Source organism: Musa acuminata, chromosome BXJ2-3 (assembly GCF_036884655.1).
Source record: "Musa acuminata AAA Group cultivar baxijiao chromosome BXJ2-3, Cavendish_Baxijiao_AAA, whole genome shotgun sequence".
In the NCBI taxonomy this organism is placed as follows: domain Eukaryota; kingdom Viridiplantae; phylum Streptophyta; class Magnoliopsida; order Zingiberales; family Musaceae; genus Musa; species Musa acuminata.
The window spans coordinates 12,382,187-12,402,702 of NC_088340.1; the positions used below are offsets into that span (position 1 = coordinate 12,382,187).

The following is a 20,516-nucleotide window of genomic DNA, read 5'->3' on the forward strand; positions in this document are numbered from 1 at the left end:
GTTATTGTATAGGTTTAGTATTTTAAATCTAGTGAGTTGGTTTATTCTTTTTAAAATAAAATTATAAATGCATCTAATTAAAATACCTAAGTCCAAATTATTTATTTTATTTTAATCTAAAAATAAATAAAAAGAGTGTCATAAGTACCAAAGGAGGCCAACCCAAAAAAAAAAAAAAATGAATTCACAAATCTGAAAAATACAAGTAGATGAGCATTGATGAGAATTAACATACAGGTGATTCAAATCGTAACTCGACAGGTGCATTTTAACATACATGAGAATTAAAAGAATTTTAACATACATGACAGAATTAAAAGAATTTTAACATACATGAGAATTAAAAGAATTTTAACATACATGAGAATTAAAAAAAGAATTTTAATTCATGACAGACAGGTGATTCAAATCGACAGGTGCATTTTAACATAAACCAACTAGAAAAGAATAACTTGGACCATTGATGAGAATTAACAAGAAAAAGTTTCATCTGATCAAAGAAGAGTGCGTCCAAGATCTTCACTAAGTTCTAGGAAGTAAGATGGAAATAGAGTTAGGGCATGCAAGAACCAAAACGAGATTGGGATGTGGACACGGGATTTTGCCTCATCATGGACTAGAGTTATGACGACCATGAAGCACTCCATGGTAAGGAGGAGAAGTAAAGACGGAGTCAAATAAACTGCAATTTCCCAAGAATCACATAGATATTATAGCATACAACGACATTCTGGGGATCGGAATAGAGTTGCTGGGGCGGACATGACTTGTAGGAACTTAATGCGGGAAGCCGGGAATGATCACATAAAGATTTTGTCTTCAGAAGGATGCAAATTGACCCCTTCAAAATCTCAAATTCTTCATCCTTAATGCTTATTTCCGAACTTCCACCACTTCTTCTTCTTCTTCGTGTCTGCCATAGGGAGATCTGAACCACAAAAACAAATCCATTAAACAATAACCAATTGCTTTAGAGAACAAGTAACCAATTGCTCCATATGACGCATCAAATTTCCATCGAGAGCACAAAACAAAGCTTTTTCTGGCCTGAACTGAACACAGGGTGTTTTCTTTATATTTCCACTCTTCTTTATAACATAGGTCTTAGTTATTTTCTCTGTTTGTTTTTTTTTTTTTCTTCTATAACTGATGCAAAGTATAGGACGGTCATTGAGACAGAATATAATGCACTCACCTCCTTCAGGATAAATTGAGTTGTAGTGCACCTCAGCCCAAAAGCTCAAGAAAATGACTGCACCAAATCATAAAAACTTCATTATTACTCTCAGGCCAGAAACAAAAGCATGCAAAAAAAAAAATCTTTAAGCTTTTGTGGGGTTCAAGAGATTTGGAGATTGTGTAGGTATAGGCAAGTGAAAATATCTTTGATCATCCTCGGAAACGTGTAACGTAATCGAAATGTTAGTTTTCGCACTTAATAAGCTCCATTCTCAACATGATTAGGATGTATTCCAGAGTTGCAAAAAAGCTAGTATAATACATTTGAACACCACAAAGATTCTAAAATATACAGCAGAAAGCACTAATTTCAGGTGTACCTCGATTCGACTTCTGAACACTTGGCAAAATCTCAATATAGCAAGTATCCTTGAATGATGTTATGACAAAAATTTTGACTCCATACTGCAGAACAGAAAGCCCACAGAAAGGAAGATATCAAGAAATCAAAATGGAGTGCCTGTCCACTCTAAGCTACAGAAGCTAAAGAGAAACTAACAACTCAGTCAACAAACTCTGCAAATATCAACATGTAAACATGCAACCTCAGGATTATGCAATAAAGTTTGTCCCTTAGCTACTCCTCAACACTTAACATGCATGAAACAAAGAAATCAAGGTTTTAAATGCCAGTCAGACGGATGTATACTGACTGGTACTTATCGGTTCGACCAAGGATCGGTATTAAAGCATACGTATCGATAAGTATTTCTTTCCCAACAAATAACCGAAACCAGCATCGAACAGAGATTTAAATCCTTATAAGAAATATAAACAGCGAAATTACAGTCATGGTCCGACATGATGAAAACTGTAAATCAGGAGAGAGTGACCATTTTGATAGAATAACCCCAAGGCTTGTCCATGGTTAACCTTTTCCACTCAAACAAACAAAGACAATAATCATTAAAAATGGAGAACATATACTGTACAAGAGATATATTGGAAAGATGCTAAGAATTAAAGATGAGAGAAAACACGTGCTGAAAGGAAATCTCATATACACCATGCACTATGTACCTATCTATTTGAATGAAAGGCTAACATTCATTACAAGAATTCATTACATGAGTACACAAGTAGATAAATAAATAGGCAAACTAAAGGGATTGCAAATCTCGTACATTACTCTCTTCCTCTCCCTTGTCCTTTTATAAACACTAGTTATGATACGTATGGCTAATAATCCCTGCAAGCAAGTAATAAGCTCAGTAGCATTTGTTTCATTCCTTTCAGTAGTTACATTCTATATTCAATTTTGTGAAAATATGATTTGACACCAAATAATGAGGAGCCTCAAAGGGGGAAGGAAACGGCAGCTCTTAACTATTTGTCGGAAGAGTACAATCGGCCAACAGATCCACATTGCACGTCTGCTGCATAGATGGAGCTTTTTTAACAGATGGAAGCATCTGCCTAAAAACTCCAGATTTCAGCTCTAAAATAATTCCACAAACTCACTTGTCCAAAAACCAGTCTTACTGAGTACCAGCCAAAATCATGCTCCTCCACAAGATCCACACAAGTGCATAGAAAGGTTAAGCTAAAAGATGAGCTTCTCAATATGGTGGAAGCATCAATCGAAAGATAGTGGCATTGGTACGAGTCAGGCAAAAGTTTCCAAAATCATCTCCAAATAGCACATCCAAAAAAATGAACTTTTAACTACAAACAAATTTTAGCTCTTTTTCACAGTCAACCTTTGGCAGATAATGAAATTTATCATAAAAGAAATAGTTAATGAAGGTTTCCAATATAACTAGATTAAAAGCAGAATTGAAAGGAATCAGAAAATAAAAGCAGAATAAAAGAAAGAAGAATATGATACCGAATCTGCAGCTGCCTGCAACGTTACATGATCACCCCACTCACCAAGCCTGCATATGACATTGCAAATCAAGCAAATTATTAAAAAAGTAATGTTTTATAGAACAGCATATTAGAATGAAGTCCTAGAACCTTAAAGAATAATACTTACTTTGAAAGCTTATTCAGGTATTCACCATATGTCATTGGAACATATCCCTCATAAATCTCAGGGTGAGATTTAAGCTAAAAACAATGAGAAAAGGCATGTCAATTTAAAGACATCATAGGTCTAAAATATTGAAAGAAAATCAATAGAATGAAAAGTTAACCTGAGCAATGATTTGCTGCCTCACAAACTCATGGTGCTCAGGTGTTCGATATAATTGGTCAGATAGCGCTCGAAACTGGAACATGTTCTTCAATAATGTCAGGTATTGCGGGAAAAAAATTATAATCTCAAATTTTGATTGTGAACCAAAAATGTCCATTTCAGGTAAGGGCCAATTTTTATTAGGAGCAGTTTCTTAGTGAACCGCCAGTTAAGTCAAGTCTTGTCCTATCAGGACCTATACTGTCAATGACAGGTCATAGTGTATTCTTCAAATAACTATTTGCATCAACAGAGCAAAAAGTTAGATATCTGAGTAGCCAGCAAAAGTCTTTATCATTACCAAGTTGTATGCCTAAGAGATGATAGAATTCAACTATATAATTTTTTTCTGGTTATCTGATCCCTGTTCTTTTTTAACTATAACAGCAACCTTTTAGTCCCACATATTTGCCGTCAGCATATTTGAAAATCTTTTCACTGATTCCCCATAAATTTTTCCAGAAAAAGATCAAATTGTCATAAAAAATTTTAATAAAATACTAATAGCCCAGATACTTCGATTGGAACTGCAGGACCTTGTTCATAGGAAGAGAAATAAGGCATTGTTTATATGCCCTAAAGGATCATTAACCAAAAAAAATGAAATTTATTAATTATCAGTACTCTAAGTACAAGGTTATAGTACTCAATATCAACTCCAAAATTGTCACTAATTGATTATTAAAAGGAAACAAAATAGAATGTCAGTAAGCTTATAGGTCCATATGGCCCGTTTCTCAACACCAGCATTTTCATCAAATGGACTTGCCTCAGAAATTGGCCAAAGTCAATGGAGATTGTGTTACAGCCCAGTCCAATGGACCTATCGGTCCAACAAATAGAACAGGGTGCAAGCCATCTGCCAAGCCCAAGTTACTGGCATTAAGCTATCAAGCTTATGATGAATTCAATCCATCATCCACTTCATTTGAGGGTCAAAACTAAGGATCATAAATTGTGCAAATTTAACCAATCATTAGGTTCAGCTGATATGATTGGAATTTGACAAATAGAAATTGTCTAGTTCCTTCAATATTCACTACATGAAAGGTCTACATTATGTTGGAATCTTGATCAAGCCTAAGCAGAAGAGGAAGGCAAATATGTAGGACACATGTCTAACAATGAGAAACCTCAACTTACATTAACCACTCTTCTTAAATATACATTTTTTACACCTTAGGCTCTTTATATATAGAGCAATCCTTCCAATTTGGCTGCTTCAGATAAAATATTCATTGAAACTAACCCACAAATTTTAATGCCTGCATTTAGACATCCTGGTCTCATATTGCTATTTATTGATGAAAATTCCATATTGTTTTTTATCAAAATATTTTGGGCAAACCATAATCCACAAGTGTACAGTTTACTGGCTCTACAATGACCTTTTGTCAATATTTCATGATATTGTTAATTTTTCTCTTTTTCTTCCACTACTTTGCAAATTTTCTGTTTTTTAATATTTATCTTCCAGAACTTAAGATACATCAATTGGGTCAAGCCTGATCTTGATTTAAAATCTAATCGTCAAATATTTAGAACTAGTCCACTGAAAATGAGAACATTAAAGTAACTGGTAGAACAATAAAAGGGAAAGGAACAAATACATACTGGTTCCACAAATCAGTCGAGAAGCATTGTCCTCGAAGAAAAGCTAAATTGGCAAGCATATTGGCAATAGGCTTCCCTAGGCACAATCATGTCATTTACTTCAACAAATAAATTGTTATGACTAACCTGACAGTTACCATCTCCTTGGACCTTACGCTCAACCAAGTCATATAATTGCAACCTGCGATATAAACAACCAATGATCACGTAGAAAAAGATTAGAACATGAAATTAACTTCTTAGAGATGCATGACTTTAAGCATGCAAAATAATGAAAAATTGATACTTCTTTATGCTCATAAACTAATTGAACATGGGTAATAGCCCGATTTATAAAACATTTCTTGAATCCGTGAAGATACTTTCTCAAAGTATATGATTCTCTAAATCGTTAACAAATTTCCATATGTAGATATTTTTTTAGGAAGACTTTTTCTTTTAATAGTATATTTTAAATATGATAAAATGCAGTTCCAAACATATTATTTAATGATGTTTCGCAGAAGAATACAAATTAACTGTTTAATTTATCACAATTTCTTGATACATTTTTTTACATATTTTGAGCATTACGTTGTTAGATGGTCACTTATTTCTTAATGAATAAGGATGTCTTAGTTAACAGCTATTTTTTTAATGTTTCACAACTTCACAATATTAACAATCTAAATAAATATCAAGGTAATCACATATGTTATTATGTATTTAATTACTAGCGCTGTTTTATCCCTATCATTTGGTTCATTTGGTATGCATATGTAAATCAAACTTACTAGATCGATTTGTGTGGTATACATAATACCAAGTTAACAGGCCATACCTCTCTAGTAGCCTTTGATGATCAGAAGTGGCTTCATCAACAGAAGGAATTTCTCCGTTGATTTTAGGAACATGCTGCCAAAACCAGATGACAATAATCTTATGGGATCATAAATAACAAGAAGTAAATAAATAAACAGATAAACAAATGTGGCACTGACATGTTAACCTGGATTTGTTCCAAAAGAAAATAATACATGGCTAGCATACCTCAGCAGTCAGCTAATTTTGTAGTGTAGCATGTCATCTGTGCTAGATTAATAGAGAAAAAGTTGTGCATCAGAGTTTTCAGATGATGCATTAGAGTGAGGTCATCTTCAAGTAACAGGGATAAAATATAAGTTAAGATCTTTACTATCAGCTCAAACTTTTGGTCAAAGTGGTTCTCCTAACAAAAATTTGATCATGCTATTGCAGCGGGTCTCGCACATGAATCTTTGATTTGCTCCTCTTTATGTTTCACCTAGTGTTTCATTACCCATATACAGATCTTCACACGAGGTTTAAACTTCCACCTTATACTTGGGTCCTTGTATCCACTTTCAAGTCGCTTAATCCTTAAATTGGCTTGAATGTGAGAGAGAATATTGTTTAAATATGTCGGGTCCCTTCACATTAAATTAAGCTTTTGGTTGAAGTGGTAACCTAACTAAATCTTGTCATTAATTATTCTTGTTGATGTCATGCTGAATGATCACATTTGTTTCGCGATAAAAATAACTAGCCATACAAACTAAGTGGGAGCCTCAATATATATTCTTGCAAATATCACTGCTTATTTTAACCATTGACAACCTAAAGTAATCAATGCAGAACTTTCATATTAAATGACACATACAAATTAGTTTAAAATGTTATCTTTGCCCCATAAGAAGCAGATGAAACAGTTGAGAAACATGAAATACAAATAACACAATAGAATCATTCTTTAGAATGTTAAAGAAGATTGGAATTTAAAAAAAATAAATAAACTTACAGGGACAGGGACCATCTGATTTAACCTTCTGCCAACTTCACCATCTACAAAAGAAAATTCATCGGTAACGTCCAACGAATACCCTTCCTCATAAGAGTTTCTTGCAGGACTGGAACATGAACTAGAAGGTTTGGTGTCATCCATCTCCTCTTGGCCATCCTTAATCCCTACATAAACGAGCATTAATTACTTCATGACGTAATAAATCAAAATATACCATTAAAATTTCAACTAACTCGAGTAAGTTCATTTATCTTACTACCTGAACTACAGTATGGGTCAAACAAATCATGTGTAAAAAAAGATGCTTGCGTATGCTCCTCATATTCATGTGCAGTTGCAGAAGCATCTGCATCAACAACCAAAGAAATTTGTTTTACTACAAGTGCATACAATCATCTCATTCTCCAAAGTAGCATGGTCTGCATCAACAAACCTTGTCTAATATAACTATTTCCATTAAGGCCGGAATCCTGCTCAGTGGTGCTTCCTGAATATGAAGGGTTTGGAAAAAACTCACCATGAAAAAGATCAATTCCCCACCGATAAACTTCAGAGTCTTGCTCATACGTAGCCATCTGATACAAATCACAATAGTGTGCCAGCAAAGGTAATCTGAAATTACCCTTCCTAGAATTATTTATTGTAGCTCAAAAAATATTTCAGCTGTCGTGGAAATTTCCTAGTATCATTAGTAGAATTCATTCCCTGCATCAGAGGCACTAATGCTAAGTAGATAGGCACATTAAATCAGTCCAAATTGAATGTAAAGTAAAAGATGAATCAAGATAATCTGCATCATACATTGAGGAGTTGAAAGGCATGTATAGACATATGGCCATTTGAATAGAATAAACATAAGCTTCATTACCGAGTGACATGAATCTGGATCACTCCCATACATGATGTGCTTACTAGATTCACCATTGAATTAGAAATTTTCAACGAATGATAATGTGATTATGAATTGGTTCCTTCTCAGCATGAATAAAGTTTGGGGAAAACTCACTAGTTAGAAAGACCAGTATGCCATCTGAGTTCAGCGGCTTTTTTGTTGAATGAGTAGGAGAATTATTGTAAGATTAAATACATCTTACTAGGGTTCTGTTAAACTTTTCCACCACCGATATGAAATCAACATATAATAAGCAATGAGTTAGCAGAAACAGGTAACCACTGTTATTTTGAGATATGTGGACATTCATGGCATAGATTTTCATGATTCTTGCAAAATTTCCTTAAAGTTTACACCTGGACTTCAAAATATGTCAAATCGTTTTAGTTATTCATTACCCTATTTATGGGAGAATGATTTTAGGAATAACAGAAGATCTAACAAAATCAAGAAACAATCACAAAACTTAATCTAAAAAATGACAATTGTGTTGGATTACAAAGACATGCGAACTTGCTCCTGTATGCTATTCAGAAATGATCATGTTATAGGAACTTTTTAATTTCAAACACAACAGTGTCGGCACAAGGCCAACAGCTTAACACCTCATGGACCATGAACACAAGTAAATACTACTACCACATCAAATTATTATTGAAGGAGCAACTTTTGTTGAGTTAGTTACCTTGGCTACTGCTTAGGTGCCTAAACTATGGTTTAAGTTGGGCTGTTGCTAATTATAATAAGTCCATCTTAAGGTTGCTCCAATAGCTACTGATTATTATATTAACAACTACTTTGATGATAAGCATCTAACATAAGTCTTGACATGCCACCACATGTGCCATGTTCTTTGGATGCAGTTTAGAGAAGCTGTTAGAAAATTAAATCGCTGGTTCTTGAAAGGCACAAATGGTTGAAATGTCCCCATCCCATTCATCTTCTTTATATTAAGAAAAAGGAAAGAAAGAGGGAAAAATAGAGGACATGAACAAATAAAAAGGGGAAAAAACAAGAGGGGCAGGATGCCACCAGCAATTCAAGGTCAACAAGGAGATGACCAGTAATAGAACTTCATAAAAGAGTCTGAAATGTGATCTGATAGGATACTGCGATCGTTCTTCGTGTTGTAAAATAGGTCTAAATGCCAAGAATAAGGGCTGGAACTGAAACCGAAACCTGAGGAATAATTCAGTAGCAGATAGGATTCATCAAATTGTAGCACTTCAAATCCAAAAAATGGACTCAAAGCTAGATATGATTCTTTAAGTCGGATATGATTCGAGCCGAAACATCTAACGACATATTAATATAATCCACTCAAATCTGAAAAGTAGCAGAGACAGAGAGAGAGAGAGCAGCTAAAGCAAAAGAAAACATCACCAGATACAGTTAATATGACAAATATTACGTCTCAATAATAGCGAAGACACAAATAGACTCGAGAAAATCGTAATCAGTATCCATCGTTCCCAAGCTTTTTAAACGAGTAAACTGCAGATCGATTTGCCGTCATCCATTGGAAACCCACGATGCGATTGATTTCAGATTAAAAGCACACTAATCCATCCTGAAACAGAGGCTTACACAATAATAGCAAACGAGCGAGGATACGAATCAATCTGTATGTCTTGAATCGAGAACGTTCTGGGATGCTTAAACGGAGCGGACAACACGGCCTCGCGTCGCCACAGCGGAACGAAGCGAGCAGTGACAAGAGAGCGACGGGAATTGGCGGATGGGAGCGGCGCACCGGTTCCGCGTTCGCCCCGGCTTCGTCTCCACCACTTCATTTCCCCGATGGCGATACGGGGGTCGTTCGGTCTCGGGCCGTACACGCCTCGTGGAGACGCGTGTACGGACTAGATTCCGCAGGGCGCGGGCCCCGTGCAGAACCCGACGCGGCTCGTCCGTTGGTTCCCATCACAGGGAATCTCTGCCGTCCGACCCCATCCTGACGGTCGTCAGTGGAGGGACCCACTCTCGCGGAGCTCTTCTTGCCGAAGGGCGTGCCTCCACGGACCCCAAGGGGCGGATCACCACCGACTGTCCCGTCTCAAACGGACGGCTCCGATGGAAGTATCTGATGCGCGAAATCCCGGTCGAACGACTTGGGGTCGCACTTCCGACTCGGAAAAACGACCCGCACGACAATTACCAGAGTACAACAGATTTTGACATACTGAGAGCAACCACAGTAATCTCATAGGTTACGGAATGTTATTTGTATGAATGGTTTGACTTTGATGTGCTTTTTCTTGTTTAGCTTTGATAGGAGTTGTGAAAGCTGGAGGTGGCTTATGACGGTGGAAAAGGTGTGATCGCAAGGAGACAGGTCCACTCTTGAGAGGCTAAGCAGAGGCCATACATCGCGTTGTGCTTCCTGACGCATGGTGATGAGAGACTACCTCCGAATGGGAGCTCATGGCTTACACGTCTTCGATGGCTTCGAGATCGACAGAGACCCCAAGGATAACGTGGGAAGAAAAAGCTGTGGCCTCAAGTTGCACCTCGGCTTTCCCTGGCCCTACGGGAACGGTAGCACGTGCAATGACATCATTTTTACTTCTTTTTTTTTTTCCACGGAATTATACTTTTTTTTTCTCCACCGATAAAAAATCCTACCACAGTTTGAATATTCTTTAATTTGATTCCAAATGAGTATATATATATATATATATATATATATTAAAAATGATTTAAATTTAAGCATCCATATTTAATTTACTGGTTTGAGTGTTAGATACGGCACTAATTTACTGGACTAAGGGGACATATAGGTCAGACGGGCATTTTTAACTCGTGTACTTATCGATGCAAACCATCACATGTTGTTTTCCCTTATATATACATATATAGACGTCTTCGGCTACAGTATATGCTCTCACATCCATAGAGTCACTTGGTGTGTTCATCCCAAGAACAGCTGGGGTCGGCCACCAACCAAGTCCCTTGACGCCATGGGTTTTGACTCCTTATACCTCCTGATGTTGTTTCGTCGACAAAGATGCCCATAAAAATGACTAGTGCAATTATTGCTGACACACTGTGCCGCCGTATGATGTGCAGCAAAGGACTCGTGTGAGGAAAACTTGGAAGCCTTGTCCTCTGTTAGTTGAGTGGAAGGAGGACTGGATTAGTGCTTGAGGACTAGCAAGGGGCAAGCAAGCTTAAGAACAGTGTAAACAACGCTAGAGGATTGAAACTTCTCTTTTGACTCGAGAGACTAGGCTGTGCCTCTCGAGGAACTTTTGGAGAAAGAGGAAGACAGAGAGACAGGAATGGGCGCCGACCCATGGTGACGATGACTATATCTATGAGAAGCTTTGTGTGAGTTGGAACCGAGCCTCGTTATCTTTTGGAATTTGGTCCTTCTAATTTTATCGAACCGAGTTTTAACGAGCCAAGTAACATCTGAATTTTGTTAGCTCGATATATATATATATATATATATATATATAATCGACCTTCCCAAATTCCAAGGTCGCAATCCCCTGCGATTTGGGCAGCCGCCTTCGATGTTCTCCGCCCCATGTGCAAGACTAAATCCGCTACCCTCGCCACCGAGCCCAGGCCGCGAACGAGGTCCCGATCATCCTCTGCCGCCATCTCCGCCGTCGCCACCTCATCCAGTGGCTTCCCCACCGGCTCCAGTAGCGACCCCCGCCTACCCCGTACCGTTGCGGCCGTCCCCTTCAATTCCTTCCCCTCCTCCGGCTCCAAGGCCTCCTCATCCTCCGTATCCAGCCTCACCTCCCTTCGTGAGGCCCTCCCGGATCCCCCCGTTCTCTACACCTTCTCCGAGCTCTGCTCCGCAACGGGGAACTTCCACTCCAACCGCCTCCCGGCCGCGAAATCCGGTTGGCGCTGCTCCCTCCGCGGCAAGGACGCCGTCGTCTTCCAGCGACGCTTCCACGGCCCCGACCCAGCCGCCCTGCCCGCCCGCCTCGCCGCCCTCGCCAGGTCCCACCACTCCAGCCTCGTCCACCTCCTCGGCGCCTCTCTTGCCGGCGACCACGTCTACGTCGTCCACGAATTTGCCCCCGGTGCCAGCCTCACCGACTGCCTCCGCAACCAGAGGAACCCTAATTTCACGCCGCTGTCCACCTGGATCTCCAGGATGCAGGTCGCCTCCGACCTCGCCCATGGCCTCGAGTACATCCACCTCCACTCCTCCATCCACAACCGGCTCAAGAGCTCTTCCGTCCTCGTCACGGAACCCGGCTTCCGTGCAAGAATTTGCCACTTCGGCGCCGCCGACCTCGCCGACGAAATCCCCCCCGCCACCGCCGAAGAGGACGGCAAGGCCGACTCGATCACCCCGCCGCCGCCGGGGATCAGGAGGACGGGCAGCCGCCGGATGCGGATCGAGGGGTCCAGGGGGTACATGGCGCCGGAGCTGCTCGCCGGCGGGAGCATTTCCCGGCGGTCCGACGTGTTCGCCTTCGGGGTCGTCCTCCTGGAGCTCATCTCCGGCGACGAGCCGCTCAAGTTCAGCATGGGCAGGGGGGACGGGAGCGAATTCCAGCGGGTTTCCCTGATCGACACGGCAAGGGAGGTGATCGGTGCGGAGGAGGAGGGGGAACGGCGAGGGAGGATGAGGCAGTGGGTGGACCGGAGGCTGCGAGACTCGTACCCGGTGGAGACGGCGGAGGCGCTGATCCAGGTGGCTCTGCAGTGCGTGGAGGCGGAGGCGGCGGCGCGGCCGGACATGACGTGGGTGGCTGGGAGGGTGTCGAAGCTCTTTCTAGATTCGGAGGCGTGGGCGGAGACGGTGAAGCCCCCGACGGAGTTCTCCGTGTCGATGGCCCCGCGGTGAGAGTCAGAGGTGACGGGAGTGGCAGGCTGGCAGCGAGTCGGTCCTTTTTTTTTTTTTTTTCTTTTTGCCTCTTATTTAATTTCAGATTCCATCGACTCGTTATATATGTTTTTTTGTTGGCTAACACAAATTGATTATGACTCGAGCCGCCGTGGATGAGGCGAGAAAAGGAATGGAGGGATCTGTTATGTTGTCCATTCGGGAGGTTTATACCGTGCAAAAGAACGAGAGAACTAAAAATGGTTGATGAATAGGATACGGTGAGTCATCAATCACTCTCTTTCCCTTCCGTTTTCGGGTCGTTGGTGAATCGGTCCAGATATATTTATTTTTATATATTTTATATTATATAAATATTTAATAATATAAATATATAATTTTTAAAAATATTATATTGATGATCTTTTTATATTATGTTAAAGCATTTTTAATTATACTAAGAAAATATTAATTTATTCAATCCATGGGAAAAAGGATAAAAAAAGGGAGGAAAAAAAGGTAAGTAAGTTACTATAGGTATTTTAGCTATTGGACATAAAAGGATAATTCTCAAAAAAGAGATTTATAGTCTTAACTCCCTTTTAACTATGGAGATTATTATTTACAATCTTTTTATTATTTATGATCTTATTTTAAAATTATATAATTTTTTCAAATCATTCATATAAATACTTTCTTCTTCCTCTTATTCTTCTCCTTCCTCCTCCTTCTCTTTTTCGTAATCAAAGGACAACGTCAAGAGGGTGATGAGTGTTGAGAAGTTGTTGCACAAGCATCGATGGCACTAGTAACGAGCAAAGTTGATGATAAGCATCATCCGCAATGAGCTTATCATCAACTTAATTATTTTTAATAGATTATTTTTATTATTTTTAATAGGTTATTAATAGTAAAAAAGGATGGTGAATCATAAGCTTATTTCACTATTTCCTATCTCATTTTAAGAACTTTTAATATTTTATAATATCGCTCGATAAATGGATGTAAATATCCTTCTCGATTCAACCGATAATGATTCTGACAAAAACGAATAACCCTCATAAGGGTCGTTGGTGGATGCAATGACAAATAGTGGATCCTATTGTTCGAATGATTGTCGAAGGACTTATAGAGGAGACGAATAAAGAGTAAAGGTTCACATATATGAATATAGACCATGGAGATGGAGATCTGCTCTCTTTTCTTGATTCGATGATCAAGAAGTGCGATTGAGAAGATCAGTCCTTAAGGGGGATGTGGGAAACATAAAAAAAAAGGGGAGTGGGGGGGGGGGGGGGGGGGGGGGGGGAGGGATGTAAAAATTAGTAATGAAAGGATTGTAAAAAATAAAAATATAATTTAATTATTAAAAATTACTAATAAAAAAATAAGATACCCTTGTTATGAAAAGCCGCAAAAAAACTTGTTTTTTTCTTTTTGGAAAATTGGTCCAACGGAAATTGTCCGGTTGAGTAAAAAATAGAGTGGCACGTGTGCGACATCCACCGGCTTTTTCTTGTGTTTAATGTCTTTTCAACCGGACAATAAAAGACGAGAGAGGTAGGAGCTAAATAACTCTCCACGTGGGTTGTGTCCGATTCCAGAAACCAAAGATTGGAATAAAAATAATAAAGCATTACAACTGTGCTTGCACGTGTCCGCTCGTGCATCAATCACGGGTACTTCTATTTAGGTGTATCGTCGAATCACCCTTCAGTGCGCCACATGCAGGCTAGTTTGTACATCCACGTGGATGTAAGTTCATACTACGTATACTATATGCAAAGATTCCATCCATACTCGGACGTTCTAATGTGGAGATGCGTGAAGCTGTAGAAATGTCAATAAAAGCAGTCTCTCCTAATCATCAATCCCTGCTTCAGCTTTGTTCTATTCAAGGTTTACTTCGCCAGCCACGAGATTGATGAAGATGATGATGACATTTCTACGTAAAGCTCAGATCGTGGGCCGATCGATTGGGCTATGGAGCAAGCTTAGCCCAACGTAACGTGTTCCGGGGGGCGTTGTCTCCTTTGACCCGAGTATAGGGGGTAGTCAAATCAAATCGATTCGAATTGATTTTTAATTTAATTTGATTAAAATAATATCTAACTAACTAAGTCGATTTAAAATAAATCAATTATTTATCTCGTTTATAATTTTAAGTGATTTAATAGAGGAGTTACACTGCTGTAATAAACGCAACTTAGAAAAGAATAATTAATTAACTTTTGTTATGAATTTAAAGTGTCTAAATTAAAAAAAAAAAAAAAAGGTTCTTGAGCGATAATTCGATAGCATCTCTACTTGGCACCGTGGAAAAGACTGAATACAACGAGTTTATTACTGCGTCTTGAGATGTTGAGGACGAAGACACAACTATTGGTTTACGTCGACTCTCTACTATAATAGATTTTCGCTGAAGAAACGTTCTCGTGTTTGTTTACCAACCTCGATTGCAGGAAGTTGTCCAAAGTCTACCGGACGACTGTATAGAAGGAAGAAGGGTGTTGTTATTATCCTATGGTTATGAGTCATTCTCCTTCTCTTCCTCTTTTTCTCTTCTTCTTCTTAATCTCTCCCTCTCTTGCAAAGTCACTGGGTTCTACCTAGACAATTATGACATAAGATTGCTTTTAAGATGAATGAAGAGTGCTGTGACTCTCTTGTTCTTATAGGATCGAGGGGCTGAGATCCTTTGTTCCTTTTCAAAATATATGACTAAACAAGTCCTGATATGATTGAGACTCTTGGGAGATTAGGTATGAGGTAGTTTGTTCTAAGCACGAATGAAGATTAAGTATGAGGTATTTCTAGATGCCATACATCTCCTACTGTGCAACTTTAATTTGGTTGTCAGCTTTAGCTAGCTAAGTAGTGTGCTGATGATGTGGGATAAGTTGCCCCTTGGTTCAATGGCTGATATTAGCGTTTCAATAGTTGAGATTTGACTGGTTCAATTTTGATTTGTTTAGGGTTTAGGGTTTAGGATATATATATATATATATATATATATATATATATATATATATATATATATATATATATATATATATATATATATTGTATCCATATCATTTATAAAATTATGATATTAAAATTAGATTAAATTAGGACTTTAAATTAGTTTAATTAATTAGTTTGAACCGATTCACAATTTAAGATAATGAACTCAATCGTAAAATAATGATATTTAAAAAAAAATAAATTGGATTTAATTTAATCTAAATCAATTAATTGAACTAAAGAATAGCACCTCAAACCATAATAATTTATATAATCTTTAAAATTAAATGATTGATAAATCGGTTCAATCTAAACCAATTTAGTTTGAATAATTGATTCGAGTGCAAGAAATCTCATAAGATTTCATGAGAGATACGATGACTGTTGTTTTTGGTGCATATAAAACGTCATCAAGCGGCGGACGAATATAGAGGAGGTTAAGTTAGTTAGTTATTGGAAAGATCCAAATTATATTAATTATCATGTTTTTCTAACAAGCGAATGAAAATTAATCCAAAATTGTTTCATAAAGAAGTTGTTCTTAATTTAATATTGAATTCTCATATTAGAATCTCAGTTATGTCGAGAAACATAAAAAAATAAAATAAAAGAAATTATGTGACATGACAGCCAAGCAATCAACCTCGTGCTCCCACCATTGTAGTCTCTCTTCCATTCTCCGAAACCCTCCTCACCCCACCCATTCCAAAGCATTGCAATATAATATATATTATCTTGCCATGGGAAATCATCTATACTAACCTAACCTCAACATACATATATCATAATAAGATTAATTATTATGTTAGATCATCCTCATCAACTTAAAATAATAATTGAAATAAAATTGCTGGTCACCGCTACCAGAATTATCTTCTTCTATGATGCTTCAACATCAGATGTTTCATCATCACAAGTAAAAGCTATATTATTGCATGGAATTCTATGTGATGACAGAATTAAATCACACATATATCAGGCCTAATATGAAATGTCCAAAGAGTATTTCACTAATATTCTCTCAATTAAAAATCTCATAGTGAATAAGATCAATTATTATTATTATTATTATTATTATTATTATTATTATTATTATTATTATTATTATTATTATTATTATTATTTTGCTTTGTCAAAAATTTCATTCGACTATGTCGAAAATTTCATTCGACTTGAGTTATTATGTAAAAACTATCTGATCTAACATTGGAGATTTCATCTAACATTTGAGTATCATCAATTTCGATTCAAATCAAATTAGACAGACTGATTCAAACATCACAAATATCTTACCCATCACCATTTATTCCTGTTTGAACCAGCAGTTGCAATCTTACGTTGTTCCGAGTAGACCAGGGTATACAAATATGCTAATGTCATCAGATCATCCATTTCTTTCTCGTCACTTCCATCCTTGTCTTGGAATAAATACTCTGCTTCGTTTGTTTGCTTGGGACGACGACCTGAGGAGAAGTCGCAGCAGTAGTCGGAGGAAACTACTCCACCGATTAGAAGAAAGAAGAAATGCCCAAAGCCGGTCAACCAGTAATCTTCATTCATCACACGCTTTTGACCTCACTCTCCCCTTCTCGTTCCATTCACGCGGATCCTACTTTTTCCTGTCATCGAAGTCGCACCACAGCTTGTTTCTGTCGAACGTCAACACTAATCGTAAAGGCAGTCGATGAAATCTGACAAGGGCAACAGCCATCACTAATATTTGTCCAATGCCCGATGGGCGGAATTGACTCGCGAACGACAACTCCATCGACCTAACTCGTAGAACACCAGCAGCACAGCATCTGCTCGCATGCCGCGCTTGTACTCGGGCTTCTTTTCGCTATCTCTCTCTCTCTCTCTCTCTCGCTGATGAAGTACACGGACGTTGTTCATTGACCGGAGGACTTCGTACTCGTCTTCTCCACCGCAAGCTGTTGGGCATTAGAAATCGACCGGAGCATGGGACCGAGCGGAAGGAGACAAACCTCTCCGTGCCTCACACCCTGTGCTGATTGGTGGGATCAGTGCTGTTGACATGACCCCAACACTGAGTCCAGTTCATGGACTTGATTGATGCCCCTTTCCTTCTTTCTATTCTGCTGCAGAAAGGGATTCTTGTTGACCAGCGTCCTAATAAAACACTGAGCTCCTCTGGATCCTTATACATTCTGATTTGGAAGGACTCGGAAGATAAGAAAGCCCCCACCTTTGCCCTTCCCCACCTTCCGCACAAGTCCAACCTTGCACCCACTACTAGCGTGTTCCAACTCCACCATTTGGTCTTCTCCTCCGAGCACCCTTTTCCACTATATTCCTGCTCGTGATAGCACTTTGTGGACCATTTCCAACCTCGCCGTATCCTCTCTGCCTCACCAGCTCACACCTCCTCCTCTCTTTACCGCTCGCTTTTTTTGCTTTGGCCTTCTCACACTTGCTCCCCCAACCAGGCAATTCTGACACCTTCACCTGGAGCATCTCCTCTGCTCGACACTTCATTCATCCTCTTCCATTCCAGGTCTGCGGTTTCCAGCATCGCCATCCCGGAGGTCTGCGACTTCGTGCCTGAATCCTTTAAGCAAAGTCTCCGTTGACTTTGTTTGATCCATGTCCCCCAGGCCTTTTAGACTTTGGAGTTTCTCGTCTCCACTCAGTGATTGAGTCGTTCTCGTAACTTGTATTTAGCTCGCTCTGGTCTTCCTCCTCTCTCGGGTTATCTCAGATTAGTGTCACCTTGCCATCTTCCATGGATCACCGTGGCTTTCCACCCCCACTCGGTCACCAACCCCCTCCTACGTCTCCTCCCTCCTCGGACGCCAGCTTCCCCATCCTAGCTATATCCATCCTTGGCATCCTCACCACGTCCATCCTCCTCCTCAGCTACTACGTCTTTGCGGTCAGATGTTGCCTCAACTGGCGCCGGTCCGATGTCGTGGGCCGACTCTCGCGTTCACGGCGCCGTCTCGACGACCGACTGATGGCCTACTCGACCGTCACCGAGAGCCACGGCCTCGGTGAGTCGGAAATCCGGGCAATCCCCACGCTTCGATACCGCAGAGGGGACGACGGCGCGGGGAAGACGTCCTTCCACGAGTGCGCTGTGTGCCTGAACGAGTTCCAAGAAGAGGAGAGGATTAGGCTGCTGCCGAACTGCTTCCATGTCTTCCATATAGACTGCATAGATACCTGGCTCCAAACCAACGCCAATTGCCCGCTCTGCAGGTCGAGCATCACCACAGCCGCGGTACCTGTTCCGCTCGACCAATTCACGGCCTCGGCTCCACATCAGGACCCTCGTCGGAGTGGTGATATAGTGATCGATATCAGAGACGACGATAGCGACCCGCAGGCCCAAGCGGTCACTGCCACCGACGCCAATACCAATCCTTCGCGGTGGAAGTCGGAGCAGAGGGTCGGGCACAAGAGGGGGAGGAAGGTCCATCGTCACGGAAGCATGGGGGACGAGTGCATCGACACGAGGGCCAAAGACGGGCAACTCCAGGTTCAACCCATGAGAAGGTCTTTCTCCATGGACTCTTCGAGCGACAGGCAGCTCTACATGGCAGTCCAAAAGATCATGCGCCAGAATCCACACTTCCTAGAAGCCACCGGCGGAGAAAGCAGCAGCACTTCCGGCAGAATCCGGCGGTCGCTGTTCTCATTCCACCGGCACTCGCGCAGTGCTGTCCTTCCGGTCCAAATCGAGCAGTAATCATCCCAAATCAGCGGCTACTTCGATCCCATCCTACTCCCTCCGAAGGTGATGATGTCCATGGACACGTAAAACTTGGAGTTTTCGAGTACAACATGATTGATGATGATGTTCTATGCCATCACGGCTAGCATCATAGCTAGATTTGGATGTAAAATTTCACCCTTCTGTTCTAGAAATAAATTATTATTATTATTATTATTGTTTCAAGAATGGTTTTTTTGGGAGAGGAAGACAAGATATGGAAGCTTCCTACCTAAGACAGCTCCAAAAACAGTGTGTGCTCCTATCTGATCCTAACAATTGCATTGCGGAAGCATCCAATTCATAAAGCACTTCATCTGGGGATTCAGATCTCCATTACAAAAATATTTGGGGTGACTCACTTCCACGTAGCTAACATGTGTTTCAGTTGATGATCTAACGATATATAATTTAATCGATGAAAAATCTATCCATCATTATCAATCAAACTTTTTAGAGATTAGGTGGATCTTTAATGCCTTCGGGAGATCCTCAAAGAGTATGTGTCGTTGAGATGTGCTTCACCATCAGCTGTAAACCTGCCCCGATGCAGCAGGTGACGGTTGGGTGAGAACTAGAGACTCCTTCCCCTCACAGAAAGGGCGTTAACCAAAACATGTCATCCATCTTTTCGTCATCAGGGAAGAGGGGGATGGATTCATTGCTAACCTAATAATTCCATTGTTTTGTTGATAGGCAGCTCAACCAACGACCCAACCTGCGGCCACCAAGAACGCGAGGGGAAGAGATCGCTACTGTGGGGAGCGAGTAGCGTTCGCTGTTCTCAAGGCACATTCGCCATCATCAGACATGAAAGTGGAAAACGGACGGAAAGCGAACTCCCACCCTACCCTAAAACAAGCGATGGAGATGAAGGCACGCCAACCAACCTAAAAGTACAAGACAAGGCCAGAAGAATCCCACACTACAATGAGCGATGGAAATAATGACACTCTGCTTCTAATTTAATCTTCGGAACCAGGTGGGGTTGGGTGGTACTGACTCCTAATCACAATAAAACAATTAATCAGATGATATATTTAGCACCAATTTTTTATTTTTATTTTCAAAAGTACCAATTTTTTTTTTTTTTTTCAGTTTTATCCTTATATTTTATAATACTATAAATATGCTTGTCTTTCTCTATCCTTATTTTTTATAATACTATAAATAATCACAAAGGTTCGTTGTCTCATAGAGACATTAAAAGTTTCTGTTGGTCACATTCGTCGTATTTCCTATCTTGAGGTTTCATTT

General features: G+C 39.9%; 3 protein-coding genes across 4 annotated transcripts; 2 read left to right on the plus strand and 1 right to left on the minus strand.

The window, feature by feature from the left end:
• Positions 1-438: 438 nt before the first annotated feature.
• On the minus strand, positions 439-9,526 carry LOC103973399 (OVARIAN TUMOR DOMAIN-containing deubiquitinating enzyme 12). Of its 2 annotated transcripts, none has more exons than XM_018821401.2 (12): positions 9,310-9,526; positions 7,348-7,535; positions 7,090-7,176; positions 6,828-6,994; positions 5,853-5,926; positions 5,159-5,213; positions 3,378-3,452; positions 3,218-3,291; positions 3,068-3,116; positions 1,560-1,644; positions 1,196-1,252; positions 439-928 (listed from the first exon to the last, which is right to left on the minus strand). In XM_018821401.2, exons 2-12 carry the CDS (start codon positions 7,403-7,405, stop codon positions 867-869), a joined length of 843 nt encoding a protein of 280 aa, XP_018676946.2. In that variant the 5' UTR covers positions 7,406-7,535; positions 9,310-9,526; the 3' UTR covers positions 439-866. The 2 variants fall into 2 exon arrangements, with proteins under 2 accessions (XP_018676946.2, XP_009386228.2); XM_009387953.3 differs by having other exon boundaries at positions 7,264-7,535.
• Positions 9,527-11,082: 1,556 nt separating this feature from the next.
• On the plus strand, positions 11,083-12,647 carry LOC135607416 (lysM domain receptor-like kinase 3). The gene has a single exon (XM_065099220.1). The coding sequence runs from the start codon at positions 11,255-11,257 to the stop codon at positions 12,539-12,541; it is 1,287 nt and encodes a 428-aa protein (XP_064955292.1). The 5' UTR covers positions 11,083-11,254; the 3' UTR covers positions 12,542-12,647.
• Positions 12,648-17,714: 5,067 nt separating this feature from the next.
• LOC135607418 (RING-H2 finger protein ATL1-like) lies at positions 17,715-19,433 on the plus strand. Its single transcript, XM_065099221.1, has one exon. The coding sequence runs from the start codon at positions 18,270-18,272 to the stop codon at positions 19,233-19,235; it is 966 nt and encodes a 321-aa protein (XP_064955293.1). The 5' UTR covers positions 17,715-18,269; the 3' UTR covers positions 19,236-19,433.
• The last annotated feature ends 1,083 nt before the right edge of the window (positions 19,434-20,516 follow it).

Bases quoted from the DNA above. Each gene is read 5' to 3' on its own strand.
- LOC103973399 (XM_009387953.3), bottom strand. From the start codon at position 7,405: ATGGCTACGTATGAGCAAGACTCTGAAGTTTATCGGTGGGGAATTGAT. The intron at 6,995-7,089 runs GTAGTAAGATAA...TCGTTTATGTAG, and splicing joins TGACCCATACTGTAGTTCAG to GGATTAAGGATGGCCAAGAG. The intron at 1,645-3,067 runs GTATCATATTCT...TCTGTTCTGCAG, and splicing joins TGCAGGCAGCTGCAGATTCG to TATGGAGTCAAAATTTTTGT.
- LOC135607416 (XM_065099220.1), top strand. From the start codon at position 11,255: ATGTGCAAGACTAAATCCGCTACCCTCGCCACCGAGCCCAGGCCGCGA.
- LOC135607418 (XM_065099221.1), top strand. From the start codon at position 18,270: ATGGATCACCGTGGCTTTCCACCCCCACTCGGTCACCAACCCCCTCCT.